Here is a 19,669-nt window from a genome sequence, read left to right as displayed (position 1 = left end):
GGAGTGTAGATCAGTTCAAAATCGTACCTCCTGAGTTTAAGTAAGATGCGCTGGAGGCGAGGAGTCATGTCGTTCAGGTCTTTGTTAATGATGTTGACCAGGGGGCGGTGGTCAGTTTCGACCGTGAATCGTGGCAGGCCATACACATAGTCGTGGAACTTGTCCAGTCCAGTTAACAAGCCCAGGCATTCTTTTTCGATTTGCGCGTAGCGCTGTTCGGTAGGGGTCATGGCTCGTGAGGCATACGCAACCGGGGCCCATGATGACGTGCTGTCTTTTTGCAGGAGTACCGCTCCTATACCAGATTGGCTGGCGTCTGTTGAGATCTTTGTAGGGCGAGTCGTGTCAAAGAAGGCCAGCACTGGTGCCGTGACCAGTTTGTGCTTGAGCTCCTCCCATTCCCGCTGATGCGACTGGTGCCAGTTGAATTCCGTCGATTTTTTTACGAGATGGCGCATGTTTGTTGTATGAGAAGCCAGGTTGGGAATGAACTTCCCAAGGAAGTTGACCATGCCCAGGAATCTTAAGACAGCCTTCTTGTCAGCCGGTCGTGTCATGGCTGTGATGGCGCTAACCTTGTCTGCATCGGGACGGACCCCGGACCTTGAGATGTGGTCCCCGAGGAATTTCAGCTCCGTCTGGCCGAAAGCACACTTCGCACGGTTGAGACGCAGGCCATTTTGCCGTATGCGGGTGAAGACACGTCGAAGACGATGCATGTGTTCCTGCGGAGTGGTGGACCAAATGATGATATCGTCCACATATACACGTACCCCTTCGATGCCTTCCATCATCTGCTCCATAATGCGGTGGAATACTTCAGATGCCGAAATGATGCCGAATGGCATCCGGTTGTAGCAGAATCTGCCAAAAGGGGTGTTGAATGTGCATAGTCTTCGGCTGGCCGGGTCCAGTTTGATCTGCCAGAATCCTTTGGACGCATCCAATTTAGTGAATATGTTGGCTCGCGCCATCTCGCTGGTGAGGTCTTCTCGTTTCGGGATGGGATAGTGTTCCCGCATGATGTTGTTGTTCAGATCTTTTGGATCTATACATATACGGAGCTCGCCAGAGGGCTTCTTTACACAGACCATGGAGCTGACCCATGGCGTGGGCTCCGTGACCTTGGATAGGACCCCTTGGTCCTGAAGAATCTGCAGTTGTGCCTTGAGGCGGTCTTTGAGAGGCGCAGGAACCCTGCGAGGTGCGTGAACGACAGGGATGGCGTCCGGTCTGAGTCGAATCTTGTACGTGTGTGGCAATGTCCCCATGCCTTCAAAAACCTCCTGGTTGTGAGCGAGGAGGGAATGGAGATTCGCGTGGAACTCAGCATCCGGGAAGTCGGATATCTCATCTGGAGAGAGAGACATAATGCGCTGTACCAGGTGAAGGACCTTACACGCTTGTGCGCCCAGTAACGAGTCCTTTGATGAGCCCACAACTTCGAAGGGGAGTGTGGCCGTGTACCTCTTGTGAGTCACCTGTAGCTGGCAAGATCCTATGGACGGGATAACGTTCCCGTTATAGTCAACCATCTTAAGCCGGGATGGTGTGATGGGTGGTTTGACCTTCATGGCCTGGACTGCAGAGTAAGCAATCAGGTTGGCGGATGCGCCGGTGTCCAGACGGAAGGCGACGCGCGATTGGTTGACCGTCAGGGTGGCACACCACTCATCGTCTGGATTGATGGCATTGACCTTGTTGACATCAATGACGGCAACTCGGAAGTCATCCTGGTCATCTGCATCACTTAACTGGAAGTCTTGATGCGTGGGCTGGACGGTCCTGACTCGTGTGCGAGGTTGTCGAGGATGCGCCGGATCCATGGGTTGAGCCGCACGACAGCGGGCTGCGTAGTGGCCCATCATGGCACATCTGTTGCACTGTCGGTTTTTTGCAGGACATTGCCCTTTTAAGTGTAGACCTCCACAATTGCTGCACGTCATGACGTCACGGCGTTCGTTGCGCCACTGCGCATGCGCAGTGCGATCTTGCGGTGGGCGCGCCTGCGCAGTGCGTCCCTCGTTGTGGCCGTTATTTTTGGCGCGCACCTGCGCGGGAGACCGCGAAAAGCACGGGAAGCGGCCGCTGTCGTCCGTGCCGTGGGGCGGGAAGAAATCGACGGCCTGGATGCGTTCAACGTCGTGGGCGGCCTGGCTTGCCGATTCGACGGCTGGGGACCCCCTCCATGCCAACTCGGACGCCTGAAATCGGGCAAAACGGCAGGTAGCATTTTCATGGAGGACACAGGCTTCCACAGCAGACGCTAAGGTGAGGCTTTTCATTTTAAAAAGCTGCTGGCGTAGGCCACTAGAGGCAACGCCAAAAACAATCTGGTCCCTGATCATGGACTCTGTAGTGGTGCCGTAACCGCAGGACTGCGCTAGAATCCGGAGGTGCGTCAAAAAGGGTTGAAAAAGTTCCTCCTTACCTTGCAGGCGTTGCTGAAAGATGTATCTTTCGAAACTTTCGTTTACTTCAGTTTGAAAGTGCTGGTCCAGTTTGAGGATGACCGTGTCATATTTGGCCTGGTTTTCGCCTTCTTCGAACACCAGTGAGCTAAAGACATCGGTTGGGTACGGGCCTGCGTAGAAGAGGAGCATTGCAATCTTCGAATCATCCGAGGCATTCTGTTTTTCGGTGGCACGGATGTACAGGTCAAATCGCTGCCTGTAGAGCTTCCAGTTGGTGCCTAGGTTCCCCGTGACTTGCATCGGCTGCGGTCCGTCGGTGTGGTCCATGTCCAGAATGGCAGGTTAGTAGGCAGGTATCGATCCACTCCTGTACCATGTGGTGTTGGGTGTTCTGACACACAGATGAGCCAACACAGTTGCATATGGTACAACGCTTCTTTATTTAAACTCACTATTTACAGTTTGGTCTTTGCACTCTGCACGTGGGGGGCTCCCTGCTTGTGGTGTTTCAACAGCTCTTTCTTGTTCCCTTCTCCCCAGACCTACTGACCTCCAGGTGTCGTGCTCGTGCTTTTTATGTGGTTGGTGTTCTTGTCTGTGATTGGTTGTGGTGTTGTGTACTCTGATTTGCCTGTTAGTGTGTCCATCATGATGTGTGTGTTTGAATATCATGACACCCCTAACCAAAGCGCCATCACCCAGAAAATTAGAGCGAGGTGAATCGGCCAAGCAACGGCAACTCACCTACACCATTTACACTAGGGTACGGGGAGCCTGTCCTCAATATATATTTATAGCCCGTTCTTTTAACTCGTGAAGTATCTGCAGCATGAGGCATTTTAACTTTCCTTATTGTAACTGCTGCTGTAAGGGAGTAGTGGAGAAGGATACTTGGGCCATATGTAGACTTATTTCACAGGTCATCTACGATCACATTAGAATGTCAGCTCAGGCTTGAGGGATTAAATGGCCCATCCCTGTTGCTATGTTCCAAATCACGAGGAGCCAGTACGATCCCTTCAAAAGCTGTACTGGACTTCCGGTGACGGGTATGTGCTGAGAAGTCAGGTGGCTCTCCTCCCATGAAACTGAAAAATAGGCACTCTTTGCTCGGAAAATGCCTGCGAACGATATAAATCATCCCCGCACCACTATCAAAACGAGGAAAGAAGGAAAAATGCCGAACAGCCAGTCCAGAGGACGAGTGGAGACCAGGAGTGGGAAAATCCTGGACAAACAGCAATCGGCCGAGTCAACCGGCGCGTGAAACTCTGGCTTCGCCAGAGCGAGAGGGACCGGCTCGCCGCATGAGAAGCCCCCCCCCCCCCCCCCCCCCCCCTCACCAGGGGATGGACAGAGAACATTCCTCTCAAGACAGTTAAAGGAATGCCGAGAAGAAAGAGAATCGGACATACAAGCTGCTTGGGCCAAAACTCTGGCGACCATGCAGGTGGCCCTAGATAAAGCCGGAAACAACTGGAGGCCCAGGAGGCAACGATTAAAGATCTGCACAGGGCTGCAAAGGACCAGAGCGACCGGATCGGCGGCCTGGAAAAGGAGGTGCCAAGGCTGGTCGCGACAACAAGGCAACTTGAGAGGAAAGGCTGAGGATCAGGGGAACCGGTCAAGGCAGCAGAACCTACGAATCAAAGAACAAAGAAAAATTACAGCACAGGAACAGGCCCTTCGGCCCTCCAAGCCTGTACCGATCCAGATCCTCTATCTAAAACTGTTGCCTATTTTCTAAGGATCTGTATCCCTCTGCTCCCCGCCCATTCATGTATCTGTCTAGATACGTCTTAAATGACGCTATCGTGCCCACCTCTACCACCTCCGCCGGCAATGCGTTCCAGGCACCCACCACCCTCTGCGTAAAGAACTTTCCACGCATATCTGCCTTAAACTTTTCCACTCTCACCTTGAGCTCGTGACCCCTAGTAATTGAGTCCCCCACTCTGGGGGGAAAAAGCTTCTTGCTATCCACCCAGTCTATATCTCTCATGATTTTGTAGACCTCAATGAGGTCCCCCCTCAACCTCCGTCTTTCTAATGAAAATAATCCTAATCTACTCAACCTCTCTTCATAGCTAGTGCCCTCCATACCAGGCAACATCCTGGTGAACCTTCTCTGCACCTTCTCCAAAGCATCCACATCCTTTTGGTAATGTGGCGACCAGAACTGTATGCAGTATTCCAAATGTGGCCGAACCAAAGTCTTATACAACTATAACATGACCTGCTAACTCTTGTATTCAACTCTTGTCTCAGGGAGGCACGGGCCCTTGCCGGCTCCATGGACGTGGCCTCCAGGAACGCTCGCGCTTACGTTCCCGACCGCGCGGCAGCCCCATGGGCAGCGTGGTACCCCTCCACGGCCGACCCCGAGACTTCCCCCATTCCATAAGACCATAAGACATAGGAGCGGAAGTAAGGCCATTCGGCCCATCGAGTCCACTCCGCCATTCAATCATGGCTGATTTCAACTCCATTTACCCGCTCTCTCTCCATAGCCCTTAATTCCTCGAGAAATCAAGAATTTATCAACTTCTGTCTTAAAGACACTCAACGTCTCGGCCTCCACCGCCCTCTGTGGCAATGAATTCCACAGGCCCACCACTCTCTGGCTGAAGAAATTTCTCCTCATCTCTGTTCTAAAGTGACTCCCTTTTATTCTAAGGCTGTGCCCCCGGGTCCTAGTCTCCCCTGCTAATGGAAACAACTTCCCTACATCCACCCTATCTAAGCCATTCATTATCTTGTAAGTTTCTATTAGATCTCCCCTCAACCTCCTAAACTCCAATGAATATAATCCCAGGATCCTCAGACGTTCATCGTATGTTAGGCCTACCATTCCTGGGATCATCCGTGTGAATCTCCGCTGGACCCGCTCCAGTGCCAGTATGTCCTTCCTGAGGTGTGGGGCCCAAAATTGCTCACAGTATTCTAAATGGGGCCTAACTAATGCTTTATAAAGCTTCAGAAGTACATCCCTGCTTTTATATTCCAAGCCTCTTGAGATGAATGACAACCCCCCACAGACCTGCGCTGCAAGGCGGCCTGGCAACCCCAGGGGGCCCCGCTGCTACTTTTGCGGGCAGGCCAAGCACCCCCGCCAGCGCTGCCTAGCCCGCGCATCCACCTGCAAGGGATGCGGCAAAATGGGCCATTTCGTGGGGGTATGTATGGCCCGTGCGGTTGCTGCGGTCTCCGGTGGGGAATGCGGACCGCAACCACAAACCTCTTCACGGGCCCCGTGCGGCCAGCGGTCGCCGTCACCATCATATTCCAGGGCCACGTGCGGACCCCGGATGCCGCCATCTTGTTCCGCGGACGCCATGTTGGAGGGATGGGCGCTGCCATTTTGTGCATCCCCAGCCATGTGCGACCAATGGGTGCCGCCATCTTGGATGAACCCCCAGGACCCCAGCTCGGCTGACTCAAACACTCTCAACTGCTACGACGACCGTATTCATCAACGGGCACGAGACGTCCTGCCTAATCGACTCTGGGAGCACGGAGATCTTCATACACCCTGACACGGTAAGGCGCCGTTCTCTCCTCATCCACCCCATTAATCAAAAAATCTCCCTGGCTTCCGGTTCCCACTCAGTGGAGATAAAGGGGTTTTGTTTAGCAAACCTCACAGTCCAGGGAAGGGACTTCAAAAATTTCCATCTCTACGTCCTTCCCCACCTCTGCGCGGCTACACTCCTGGGTTTAGACTTCCAATGTAACCTTCAAAGTCTGACCTTCAAATTTGGCGGCCCTATACACCCCTTACTGTCTGCAGCCTCGCGACCCATAAGGTCGACCCGCCTTCCCTGTTTGCGAACCTCACCCCGGATTGCAAACCCGTCGCCACCAGGAGCAGACACTATAGTGCCCAGGACCGGATCTTTATTAGGTCAGAGGTCCAAAGGCTACTGAGGGAAGGGGTCATTGGAGCCAGTAACTGCCCCTGGAGAGCTCAAGTAGTGGTGGTAAAGACTGGGGAGAAGCATAGGATGGTCATTGACTACAGTCAGACCATCAATAGGTTTACGCAGCTGGACGCGTACCCTCTCCCTCGCATATCCGACCTGGTAAACAGGATCGCGCATTATAAGGTCTTCTCCACGGTGGATCTCAAGTCGTCCTATCACCAGCCCCCCATCCGTACTAGTGCTCGCAAATACACTGCCTTCGAGGCAGATGGGCGGCTCTATCACTTCTTAAGGGTTCCCTTTGGTGTCACCAACGGGGTCTCGGTCTTCCAGATGGACCGAATGGTTGACCGGTACGGTTTACGGGCAACATTCCCGTATCTCGATAATGTCACCATCTGCGGCCATGACCAGCAGGACCACGACACCAACCTCCGAAAATTCCTCCAGACCGCAAAGATCCTTAACCTTACATACAACAAGGATAAATGCGTGTTTAGCACCGACCGCCTAACCATCCTCGGCTACGTACTGCGAAATGGAGTTATAGGCCCCGATCCTGAACGCATACGACCCCTTATAGAGTTCCCCCTCCCTCACTGCTCCAAGACCCTGAAACGATGCCTAGGGTTTTTTAGCTACTACGCTCAGTGGGTCCCCAACTGCGCGGACAAGGCCCGTCCCCTGATCCAATCCACAGCTTTTCCCCTGCTGATAGAGGCCCGCCAGGCCTTCAGTCGCATCAAAGCAGACATTGCAAAGGCCACGATGCACGCCATCGACGAGACCCTCCCCTTCCATGTCGAGAGTGATGCGTCCGACGTAGCTCTGGTGGCCACCCTCAACCAAGCGGGCAGACCCGTGGCCTTCTTCTCTCGAACCATCCATGCTTCCGAAATCCGCCACTCCTCAGTCGAAAAGGAGGCCCAAGCCATAGTAGAAACTGTGCGACATTGGAGGCATTACCTGGCCGGCAGGAGATTCACTCTCCTCACGGACCAACGGTCGGTTGCTTTCATGTTTGATAATGCACAGCGGGGCAAGATAAAAAACGACAAGATCTTGCGGTGGAGGATCGAACTCTCCACCTACAACTACGAGGTCTTGTATCATCCCGGGAAGCTAAATGAGCCTCCTGACGCCCTGTCCCGCAGTACGTGTGCCACCGCAGAAGTGGACCGCCTCCGAGCCCTCCACGAGGACCTCTGCCACCCGGGGGTCACTCGCATTTTCTATTTTGTCAGGACCCGCAACCTGCCCTACTCCATCGAGGAGGTCAGGACAGCCACCAGGGACTGCCAAATCTGCGCGGAGTGCAAACTGCACTTCTACCGACCAGAGAAAGCGCACCTGATAAAGGCTTCACGTCCCTTTGAACGCCTCAGCATGGCTTCAAAGGCCCCCTCCCCTCCACCGACCGCAACACGTACTTCCTGAACGTGATTGACGAGTACTCCCGGTTCCCATTCGCCATCCCCTGCCCAGACATGACCGCAACCACCGTCATCAAGGCCCTCCATAGCATCTTTGCACTGTTCGGGTTCCCCGCTTACAGACACAGTGATAGGGGTCCTCCTTTATGAACGACGAACTGCGTCAATTCCTGCTCAGCAAGGGCATCACCTCAAGAAGGACGATCAGTTACAACCCCCGGGGTAACGGACAGGTAGAGAGGGAGAACGGAACGGTCTGGAAGACTGTCCTACTGGCCCTACGGTCCAGGAACCTCCCAGTCTCCCGCTGGCAAGATGTCCTCCCGGATGCCCTCCAGTCCATCTGGTCACTGCTTTGTACGACCACCAATCAGACACCTCACGAACGTCTCCTTGTCTTCCCTAGGAAGTCCTCCTATGGGACCTCGCTCCCAACCTGGCTGGCAGCACCCGGACCCATCCTGCTCCGAAAACATGTGCAGGCGCACAAGTCGGACCCGTTGGTCGAGAGGGTCCATCTGCTCCATGCTAACCCCCAGTATGCCTATGTGGTGTACCCCGACGGCCGACAAGATAAGGTCTCCCTACGGGACCTGGCGCCTGCCGGAACCGCACGCACATCCCAGCCACCAGTCCCACCCGCCCCTCCACCGCAGCACCTTACAGGAGGATCGGTCCTTCCGCCGGCCCCGTCTAGGCCCCCCCCCACCCATCAATGCCCCCCGCAGGCGCTCCCTTCCCAGGTCAACCATTTTCCCCACCAGCGCCGTCTAGGGGTGCCGGAGCTGCCATGGAGATCGAAGCCATGCTCCCCGAGTCACAGACGCCCGAGCCTCCACCTGAGTCATCACCGAAGCTCCAACGATCACAGAGGACGACCAGGGCCCCCAATCAACTGATTGCTTCATTTTAAATGGTAGACTGTAAACTGTAATCTAATTGCTCCATTTTAATTGTAAACTGTAAATATAAACCATCAAATGTACATAGCTATTAGAATTGTAAATAGTTACTAAACACTGTATGGAGGTATTACGGTACCTCCATAACTAATTATACCAAGTTGCTATGTTTTGTAGTTTAGGCCACCACCCCCGCCGGACTCTTTTTTAACAGGGGTGAATGTGGTATTATAGGTATTACGGTACCTGATAGGCTAAAGCACCATTGGTGGAAACTGTATGCTTTCTATTGGTTAGAATGTATGGTAGCTCCGCCCTGCCCGGCGGGGCATAAGAACCCGAGCCGCCCCAGCAGCCTTCATTCTGTACCTGAGCTGCTGGGGGAAACATCTAGCTTATTAAAGCCTTCAGTTGGACTACAACCTCGCTTTAGTGGTCATTGATCGTGCATCAGTTACAAGCCTCAATGATCCCCTCTCGCAGGAGTCGCTGGACCTCTGACCTGATGAAGGCCCTGTCTTGGGCACTGTAGAGTCTGCTTCTAGTAGCAACGGGCTTACAGTCCAGGGTGAGCTTTGCGAAGAGGGAGGGTGGGGCGACCTTAAGGGTCGCGAGGCTACAGAGGGGGGGTAGGTGTCTGTTGAACTTGACGGGAAGGCTCTGGAGATGGCACTGGAAGTCGAGCTCCAGTAATAGGGCAGCGCAGAGATGGGGGATGACATAGAACCAAATGTTGGTGTACTCTAAGCCTTGCACAGTGAGGGTCTCGACACAGTACCCCTGGATTTCCACTGCATGGGATCCGGAAGCCAGGGAGATTTTCTGGGTGGCGGGTAGGATGGGGAGGGAGCAGCGCCTTACCGTATCCGGGTGTATGAAGCTGTCTGTGCTCCCGGAGTCGAAAAGGCAGCCGGCTTGTGCCCGTCGATCCGGACGGTCATCGTGGACTTCGCAAGGTGGTGCAGCCGGGACTGGTCGAGTGTGACGGAGGCGAGTGTCGGAAGGCGGTCGGTAGGCAGGTCGGAGGTGGCGGCGGCCAGCATACGGTCGGGTGAGCAGGGCTCCCGGGAGGCCGCAGAGTGGTCCCAAGATTGCGGCCCCCATGAGTCGCCCGTGGCAGGTGAGATGTAAGATGGCATCCAAGATGGTGGCCCCCGCGGGTCGCACGTGTCGGCCGAAACTAAAGATGGCGGCGCCCACGTGTCGCACATGGCGGATGCGCGGCAGCTGGGGGTGGCTCCGACAGGCAGCAGGCAGCACTGGTGGGCCGAGAAGATTTAGGGGGGGGGTCGGGCCTGGCAGGCTTTTGCGAAGGGTCTCTTCTTCCCACAGCCGTTACAGGTCGCGTTCCGTGCCGGGCAGCGCTGTCGGGGGTGATTACTCTGGCCGCAGAAGTAGCACATCGGGCCTCCGGCGTTGCCGTGCCGCTGCACGGCGCAGGCTTGTGTCGCACCCGTGGCGGTTGATGGCTGCGCCCACGAGGCCCACGAGGGTGCCGCGCAGTTGGAGGTGTAGGCCCCCATGTTCTGGGAGGCCACCTCCAGTGAGTTGGAGAGTTGGACTGTCTCCGGGAGGCCGAGTGTCCCTTCTAATAATCGCTGGCGGGTATAGTTCGAGTGTATACCTACGACATAGGCGTCCCTGATCAGCAGCTCCGCGTGCTGCGTAGCCGATATCGCCCGGCAGTCACAGTTCCGGCAGAGGATGCGCAAGGCACACAGGAATTCCGCGAGTGATTCCCCAGGGCGTTGGCGTCTCGTGGCGAGGAGGTGCCTAGCATATACCTGGTTAACGGATTTCACGTAATGTCCCTTTAGCAGCGTTATTGCCTCCGCGTTCGAGGGGGCGTCCCTGATGAGGTTAAAGACTCTTGGGCTCACCTGTCCGTGGAGGACCTGCTTCTTCTGGAGGTCTGTGAAGTCTTTGTTGAAAGATGCGAGACGCCTCGAAGCAGCTTAGCCAGTGTTCAAAAGACACTGTAGTGTCAGCTGCTTGTGAGTCCAGTTGCAAGCGATCAGGCTTGAGTGAGGAGTCCATCTTGAGTGAAGAGTCCACCTTTAGAAGTTTAGTGTATTAAATTGATACACCATCAATAATAGATGACGAGTGATAAACGTAACTTGAGGCTTTAATACACTAAAAGCAAGCCTCCTGCCTCTGGACCCGAACTGGGTCCGGAGGTGGAGACTTGCCACTTTTATACAGAAACCTGAGGGGAGGAGCCACAGGCGGAGCCAGCCTGGACAAGCCCAGGCAGGTACAATACAGCACAGTGAAAGACAATAATGTGGTTTACCACAGAGAGGAAAAAGCTACAGATGGACTTTGACCTGCTCTCCATGAGGAAAGCAGTGCACCAACTCTGCCAGGCACGGGGGACCCTGTACGAGCACGGAGACAAAGCTAGTCGCCTGCTGGCTCACCAGCTGAGAAAGCAGGCAGCCACGAGGGAAATAGCCCAGATCAGGGACAGCAGAGGCAAATTAGTAGCGGAATCAGACAAGGTCAACAAAGCCTTTGAGACCTTCTACCAGGGGCTGTACACCTTGGAGTCCCCTGCAGGGGACATGGGGGGGAAGCAGTTCCTTGATGGACTGGACATGCCAGTCATGGGGGAGGACAGGAAACAGGGCTGGAAGCACCACTAGAACTGGGAGAGATCATTGAGAGTATTAGCTCAATGCAGGTGGGGAAGGCGCCGGGACCATACAGGTTCCCTGCCGACTGCTACAAAAGATTTGCGACACCTGGGGAGATGTTCACAGACGTGCTGGCGAGGGGCACCCTGCCGCCTACACTACCACAAGCCTCAATCTCGATGATACCTAAAAAGGACAAAGACCCAACAGAATGTGATTCCTACAGACCCATCTCGCTGCTAAACACAGACGTGAAAATATTGGCCAAGATCCTAGCCAAAAGGCTGGAGGACGGCATACCAGGTTGCAGAAGACCAGACGGGCTTTGTCAAAGGTAGTCAGCTAACTTCGAACATCTGGCGCCTGCTGAACGTGATCATGATCCCATCCGGGGAGAGAACACCTGAGGTGATCGTCTCCCTGGACGCAGAAAAGGCCTTCGACAGAGTACCTCATAGAGGTACTGGAGCGGTTGGGGCTTGGAACAAGATTTACCTCCTCAGTGAAACTCCTGCACAACGCTCCCACAACAAGCATATGGACAAATACCACCAGCTCTAAGTACTTTCAGCTGCATAGAGGCACAAGACAGGGATGCCCGTTGTCCCCGCTGCTGTTCACCCCAGAGATCGAGCCAGTAGCGATCGCGCTCAGGGCGGCAAAGAATTGGAAAGGGCTCCGGAGAGGAGGTAGCGAGCACAGAGTCTCGCTCTATGCGGATGACCTGCTGCTCTACATCTCGGACCCGCAAAGCAGAATGGAAGGAATTGTGGCGCTCTTGAAAGAGTTTGGAACCTTCTCGTGCTACAAATGTAACTAGAGCAATAGCGAGATCTTCCCGGTGAACCCACAAGTGGGAGGGGCAGAGTTGGAGGGGCTGCCGTTCAAACAGGCCCGTCACAAATTCCGCTACCTGGGGATCCAAATCGCGAATGACTGGACAGGGATCCACAAGTGGAACCTGACCAGTCTGACTGAGGAAGTTAAAAAGGACCTGCAGAGAGGAACCACACTCTCATTTTCACTGGCGGGGACGGTGCAGGTGACCAAATTGAACGTACAGCCCAGGTTCCTCTTCCTGTTTAGATCCGTCCCGATCTGCATCCACAAGGCCTTTTTCAATTCACTACACAAACTGATTACGGTGTTTGTATGAGGGGGGGAAAGAATGCAAGGATCCCAAAGAGAGTACTGCAGAGAACGAGATCCATGGGGGGCCTCGCCCTCCCAAACCCACAATATTACCACTAGGCAGCGACCGCAGAGAGAGTAAAGGGGTGGATAAAGGAGCCAGAAGCTGAGTGGGTGCTCATGCAGGAAGGCTCCTGCAGATGGATCTCCCTCCGAGCCCGAGCCATGGCAGCACTCGCAGCCCACCTAATAAATATTCAACAAGCCCAGTGGTGGTAGCAACACTCCGGTCGTGGAACCAACTGTGACAACATTTCGGGCTAACTAAGATGTCCGATAAACCCCCATCTGCAACAACCATCGGTTCACGCCGGTGACAATGGATGCCTCCTTCAAAAGGTGGAGACAGGACCGGGGGGGCGAACGCTGATAGTTAGGGATATTTATGCAAACAACAGGTTAACAACACTTGAAGAGCTGACAAATGGATTCCAGCTGACAAGAGGAAATTAACTAAGGTACCTGCAACTCAAAAACGTTCTACGAAGGGAAACAAAGACGTACCCACGACCACCACGACAATCATTGCTGGACGCGGACATCTTAGGGAAAGGAAACTGTAGTGACATGTATGGGCGACTGCTAAGTGGGGCAAACACTCAACAGGACGAGACAAGGGAGAAGTGGGAGGAGGACTTGGGGTTTGAAATAGGGTGGGGACTCTGGAGTGAAGCACTGCACAGGATCAACTCCACCTCCACATGCACAAGGCTAAGCCTAACACAGCTAAAAGTGGTACACGGAGCCCACTTAACCAGAACGCAAATGAGCCGGTTCGCCCCGGAGGTGGAGGACAGATGCGAACGGTACCAAGGAGGCCCGGCCAACCACGCCCACATGTTCTGGTCTTGCTCCAAACTTGCTGGGTTCTGGACAGCCTTCTTTGAGGTTCTGGACAGCCTTCTTTGAGGCCATGTCCAAAGTGGTGGTGGTGAGGGTGGAGCCATGCTCGAGAATGGCAGTCTTTGGGGTACCAGAATAGCCAGATCTCTTCATGGGGAGGAGGGCCGATGCCCCTGGCTTTTGCCTCCCTAATCGCCGCCGGAGAATCCTGCTCGGCTGGCAGTCACCAACACCACCCAAAGCCGCAGACTGGCTGTCAGTCCTGTCGGAATTTCCCCAAACGGAGAAAATTTAATTCGCCATCCGAGGGTCGGAAGAGTCTCTCCACAAAATGTGGGAACCATTCACTCGGTTGTTCTAAGACCTGTTTGTAGCCAACAACTAGGAAACCAAGGGTTAGGAGGGGGAGCCACGACACAGTAAGGAATGGGGGGAGGGGGGGGGGAGGGGGAACAAGGAACTCAACCAAGCCCAACAAAAGAACCAGGAGACACGAGGGGGGGGAGGGGCAACAACAACCAAAGGGAAGCAAAGGGAAAACCAGTGGGAAGCGAAACTCAGGGGACCACAGTCACCAAGACAAACACTGTAAGGAAGGGGAAACTGTGATGTATTTATGTAACTAGTCAAAACCGATCTATGTGTAAATAGTTCTAGTTTTACATCTTACATTCTCTTGTTTAACTCTCACTGTTTGTTCATATTTATATTTGTTTTGTCTGCCAAAAACGCACTAAAAATATTTATTTAAAAAAGCTGTAATGATCAACTCATGATGAAACCATCATGTGGGCCAACTTGCCCCTCCTTCGCCCAATTACTGTGTAGAATGAAGAGAACAGATACAGGTCATTTGACACAAGTGCTCAATTGGTTTATGAGCCCCTTTCTACCCCTCACCATCTCCCCTTATTCGCATAACCTTTTATTTCCTTCTCCCTCATGTACTCACCGAGCTTCCCCTGAATTACATCTCTTATTTGCCTCGCAAATTCCTCATTCTCAGCACTACCTTTGCTGGATGCGTTTGAGCGAGGGAGTGATGATAAATAGACCCTCAGCCAAAGGAGAAGGCATTAATTAGGATAGGTGACCAAATACTCAGTCATTGGACCATACCCGCTCTACGTACCACGTTTTCTTGAAATCTATCCATTCGCTTTTGAGGTATATTGTTTACAGGCAAACAGTAACAAACAGGGGTGAACACAATGGGGTAAATTTTCTGGTCCCGTCCCGCTGCGGGAATCATCACCGGCGGGACGGAAAATTTGCCGGATCATTTAAATGCCCGTTGGCCTCAGGTGGGGATTTCCAGTCTCCGGGCAGGCGTGCCCGGAAAATCTCACCCATTATTTCTGCCCATATTTGGTAACATGCATTTTGAGGTTCATATTGATGAGGGGAAATTGTCCGCATTGACTGACCTCTGCGCAACCTTACACCCACACAGCACAGAAATGGATTGAAGGTAAAAGATGAGACGAGGGCTTTTCCACCCAATTCTGACCATGTGTTGATTCTGTTACTCAGGCTATTTATCTTTCCCAAACTGGTTAAAAACGTGCCATGACTTTTTCTTTTGACACTTTGCTCCTGTGGAATAAAATGGACCGAGACTTGGCTACGAAAAAAGTATCACCGTGGCACTCTTTTGGGGGCAAGAGAAACCAGGCAACAGAAAATAAGCTATTATTCTTTTCATTTTAAACAATGAACAGTAAAACCTATAAAAGGTGAGTTTTGTGCATGATTTTGAAGGATATGTGATTTAATTCACCAATGAAGTGAATAATCACTTGTAAAGGAAAGAAATGTGAGTGACAGGAATGGAATATTTTTTATTCAAACTACAGTCACTCCTTTAATATGGAGTGGCAGCTATTCTTCTTTGCCTCGTTTGTGCCGCTTAAGGTGATGGTTTGTTTCTCTCTCGGACAGCTTTCTTCCCTCTGCCCTTACACCAGAAAAGGGCATTGACTCATGCTCTGATGTGCTCTGTGGACCCAGTGTTGCACCTCAACCAAGTGACCCTTGGTCAGTGAGTGTTCAGGAGCTATTCAATAGCCAGAGCTTCTTATCCTAGCTCCACACAAGCACCCACCTCCTACTAGGACCATTGGTTAGTGACCGGTGAGTAGGAGTCTTGGCCAACCTTTCCCCAGGCTAACCCAGCTATCGCTGAGACCAAGTACAACATTCCCTTGGCTGGTTTAAGTTGATTACTGACCCGAGAATGGACTTTTCTCGAAACACTGTGTTTGATGAGGCTTCTGTGAAGCACCAGAGGATATTTTACAATGTTAAAAATGCTGGAGAGGTGCAAGTTGATTTGGATTGGATTTGTTTATTGTCACGTGTATCGAGATACAGTGAAAAGTATTTTTCTGTGAGCAGCTCAAACAGATCATTAAGTACATGAAAAGAAAAGAAAAAGGAAATACATAATCGGGCAACACAAGGTACACAATGTAAATACTTATTTTTAAAATGTATTTTATTACAAACATGTATCAAAACAGGTTACAGCGAGCAAACACCCTGGGAAACATGCTTCCCAGCAATCAACTATACAGTCTGTACAGATTTTTCCCCTTTTTCACCCCCCCACCCCCGTGACGAACAGCCCCTCAAACACGGTCACAAACATCCCCCACCTTTCCTCAAACCCCTCTGAAGAGCCCCTTAACTCATACTTTACCTTCTCTAATCAGAGGAAGTCGTACAGGTCACCCAACCAAGCCGCTACCCCCGGAGGCGATGCCGACCGCCACTCCAGTAAAATTCACCGCCGTGCAATCACAGAGTCGAAGGCCACGACATCGGCCTTCATCCTCTCCATGAGCTCCAGCTTCTCTGAAACCCCAAATATCGCCACCAAAGGGTCCGTGTCCACCTCCTCCTCCACTATTCTGGCTAAGACTGCAAACATTCCCGCCCAGAATCTTCCCAATTTTTCGCAACCCCAAAACATGTGTGCGTGATTCGCTGGCCCTGCCCACACCTCTCTCACTCATCTGCTACCCCCTGAAAGAACCCACTCATTCTCGCCCGAGTCATATGCACTCTATGCACCACCTTACACTGTATCAGGCTCATCCTTGCACATGAGGAAGTCCTGTTTACCCTACGGAGTGCCTCACTCCATACTCCCCAATTGATCTCCCCTCCCAACTCCACTTCCCATTTCTCCTTGATCTTCACCACTCGCTCGCCTCCCTGCTCCTCCAGCCACTTGTAAATATCCCCAATTCTTCCCTCCCCTCCCACATCCGGGAGCAGCAGTCGCTCCAGCAGGGGGTATCCTGGCAACCTAGGAAAACCTCTCCAGTCTTTTCGCGCAAAGTCCCTAACCTGCAGATACATGAACTCACTCCATCTCGGCAGCTCTACCCTTTCCCTTAGCTCCTCCAGACTGGCGAACCTTTCCTCCAAATACAGATCCCTTACCTTGGCCAGCCCCACTTCTCTCCACCTCCTGTATACACTATCCATCCACCCCGGCTCAAACCCATGATTCTTGCACAGCGGCATTAACACCGACATCCCTTCTACCCTAAAATGCCTCCTCAATTGATTCCATATCTTCACCGAGGACTGCACCACCGGGCTACATGAATACCTACTCGGAGCCATTGGCAACACTGCCGTCGCCATCGCCCTCAAACTAGACCCCTTACAAGATACCTCCTCCATCCTAACCCACTCTACCCCTTCTCCTTCCCACAACCGCCGCACCTTGTCCACATTCGTCACCCAATAATAATGAAGCAAGTTCGGCAACGCCAACCACCCCTGCTGCCTCTGCCTCTGAAGCAGAGTCCTCCCCACCCTCGGCACCTTCCCCACCCATACAAAGTCAGAAATGATCGTGTCCACTTTCCGAAAAAAGGGCTTTGGTATAAAGATCGGGAGAGCTTGAAAGATATACAAGAACCTTGGCAGAATATTCATTTTCACCACTTGGACCCTCCCTGCCAGCGTTAAGTGCAGTTAAGTGCCTCTTAAGATCCTCCTTAGCCTCCTCCACCAGCTTTGTTAAGTTCCACTTATGGAGCCCCGTCCATTCCCTCGCTACCTGAATCCCCAAATACCTAAACCTATCCCTCGCTTCCGTAAATGGCATCCCCCCTAAATTAGCCCGCTGTGCCAGCTCATTCACCGGGAATACCTCGCTTTTCCACACAATGTAAATACATTAACACGGCATTGGGTGAAGCATACAGGAGTGTAGTATTAATCAGGTCCGTCCATAAGAGGGTTGTTTAGGAGTGTGGTAACAGCTGTTTTTGAATCTATTTGTGCGTGTTCTCAGACTTTTGCATCTCCTGCCCGATGGAAGAAGTTGGAAGAGTGAGTAAGCCGGGTGGGAGGGGTCTTTGATTCTGGAGTTATGGTGGCATTACACAGCTGTTCAGTGAGCCATTGACGGAGGTCTCCATTTTGAAAAACCTTGCAAGCCTGAATCGATGGAGGACGCAGCAATGAGCAGCCAGGTTTGGTCAGGCAATACAGCATTCGATCAGTAAGCAAATGAAGCAAAGACAAAGGGAGGTTCTCTTTTTAATATTTTCTCTTTGTTTTCTCGTCCTAGTTATATTCTGCACTGACCCTGGTGACATCGATCACAGCCGCAAGATTATTGCAGATCCCAAGTTTTCAATTGGCTCCACAGTACAGTACATTTGTAACAAAGGCTATACACTGGCTGGGAGCAACATACTGACCTGTTACAACAGGCAGTCTGGAAACCCTAAATGGAGTGACAGGATTCCCAAGTGTATCCGTGAGTACATTAACCTTTCCTGGTTGCCCCTGGTGTTCTAGACTTCATATGAGGCTTGCTGCACATGTAAGCATTTTAAGCTAAATCTCTCTCTTCTTGCTGGCATGCACAGAATATAAATCTGTAATTCATTATCTGGTACCATGTATCTTAACATCAACTCTTGCCCCATACTTGCTATGAATTGGCTTCTCTGTAAATTCACACTGCATGAGATGATATTTGAGAGTAGGAAAAGATGAATGAGAGAAGTATTAATGTATTCAATATTTCTAAAATAACGTTGTAATATCCCGCACGTGACCTACGGGGTGGGAATGCTTGTCTTCCCCGTGCTCCTTGCGGAGTACGTGCTCCCCCACTAGGGGGCGAGGTATCTCAATTACCCAGAGTATGGGAGATCGGTCAGTAAGGTACCGACCAGAGATGAACCCAGTAGGGGTCAACCGGGAAGTGTACATATCTCGTTTGTTAATAATACTATGTTCTTATTTTTACTCGGTGTGGACCTCCCGTATCCATGTGTTAGCCACCTATAATGTACACCCTCTGGGGAACAGTGTACTCTCTTGTATGAATGGCATAGAGATCCTGCATGATGTCTTAATTATTACCCCCCACCCCCCCTCAATTGACATAGAGTTTTGCCATTTTCTCAAATTTCACAAAATATCCTGCAAGTATGGCTTGTTTCTGAATATATTTCAAATATATGTAATTCCTCAACTAAAGCAAATGACTACAGATGCTGGAAATCTATAATTAAAACAGAAAATTTTGGAAATGCTCAGCAATTTCTGAAATTCGTCCATGGGATATGGGCATCACTGGCAAGGTCAGCAGTTGTGGCCCATCCCTCATTGACCTTGAGAAGGTGGTGAGCTGCCTTCTTGAACTCTTGTAGGCCAGTTTAGATTTAATTAGGTTAATGACTTAGATGAAAGGACCAAGTGCAATGCATCTTAACGTTGCTGACAATATAGAACTAAGTGAGACAGTAAAGCTGTGAGGAGGACACAAAGAGGCTGCAAAGGGATATAGATGGGTTATGTGAATGGGCAACAAGGTGTCAGGTGAAAGCAGATCTTATTTTAAATGGTGAGACACTTTTAAATGTTGGCTTCTCAGAGAGATTTGGGTGCCCTCATACAAGAAACAGGGGAAGTTAGCATTGGGGAATGTCTTCACACCGAGACATCTGAATCGTTGGAATTGTCTACTCCAGAGTGTTGTGAATGCTCGGTCATTGAGTATATACAGGACTGAGATCATTGTCTTCTTAGACACTGAGGAATTCGAGGAATTTGGGAATTAGGTGGTAAAGTGTAATTGAGATCTGGGATCAGCCATGATCATATTAAATGGTGGAGCAAACTTGCAGAGCCTTATGATCAATTGCTGTTCTTCTGTAGGACAGGCAGAACCTACGGGGAAAGAGAAATCAAGTTAAGGTTTCAAGCCATAGAGGGCGGCACGTGGCGTAGTGGTTAGCACTGGGACTATGGCGCTGAGGACCCGAGTTTGAATCCGGCACTGGG

The 19,669-nt window shown here is 51.8% G+C and overlaps 1 protein-coding gene across 4 annotated transcripts in view; it reads left to right on the top strand.

The window, feature by feature from the left end:
• Positions 1–19,669, top strand: part of sez6b (seizure related 6 homolog b) — a 1,259,716-nt gene that overhangs the window by 1,171,926 nt on the left and 68,121 nt on the right. For all 4 annotated transcript variants that reach the window (XM_072469583.1, XM_072469584.1, XM_072469582.1 and 1 more), the window contains exon 12: positions 17,940–18,131. In XM_072469583.1, coding sequence (XP_072325684.1) covers positions 17,940–18,131 — 192 coding nt within the window. The remainder of the gene's footprint in view (positions 1–17,939; positions 18,132–19,669) is intronic.

The sequence above is a fragment of the Scyliorhinus torazame genome, chromosome 12 (assembly GCF_047496885.1).
Source record: "Scyliorhinus torazame isolate Kashiwa2021f chromosome 12, sScyTor2.1, whole genome shotgun sequence".
In the NCBI taxonomy this organism is placed as follows: domain Eukaryota; kingdom Metazoa; phylum Chordata; class Chondrichthyes; order Carcharhiniformes; family Scyliorhinidae; genus Scyliorhinus; species Scyliorhinus torazame.
This window is presented reverse-complemented; position numbering and strand designations above follow the sequence as displayed.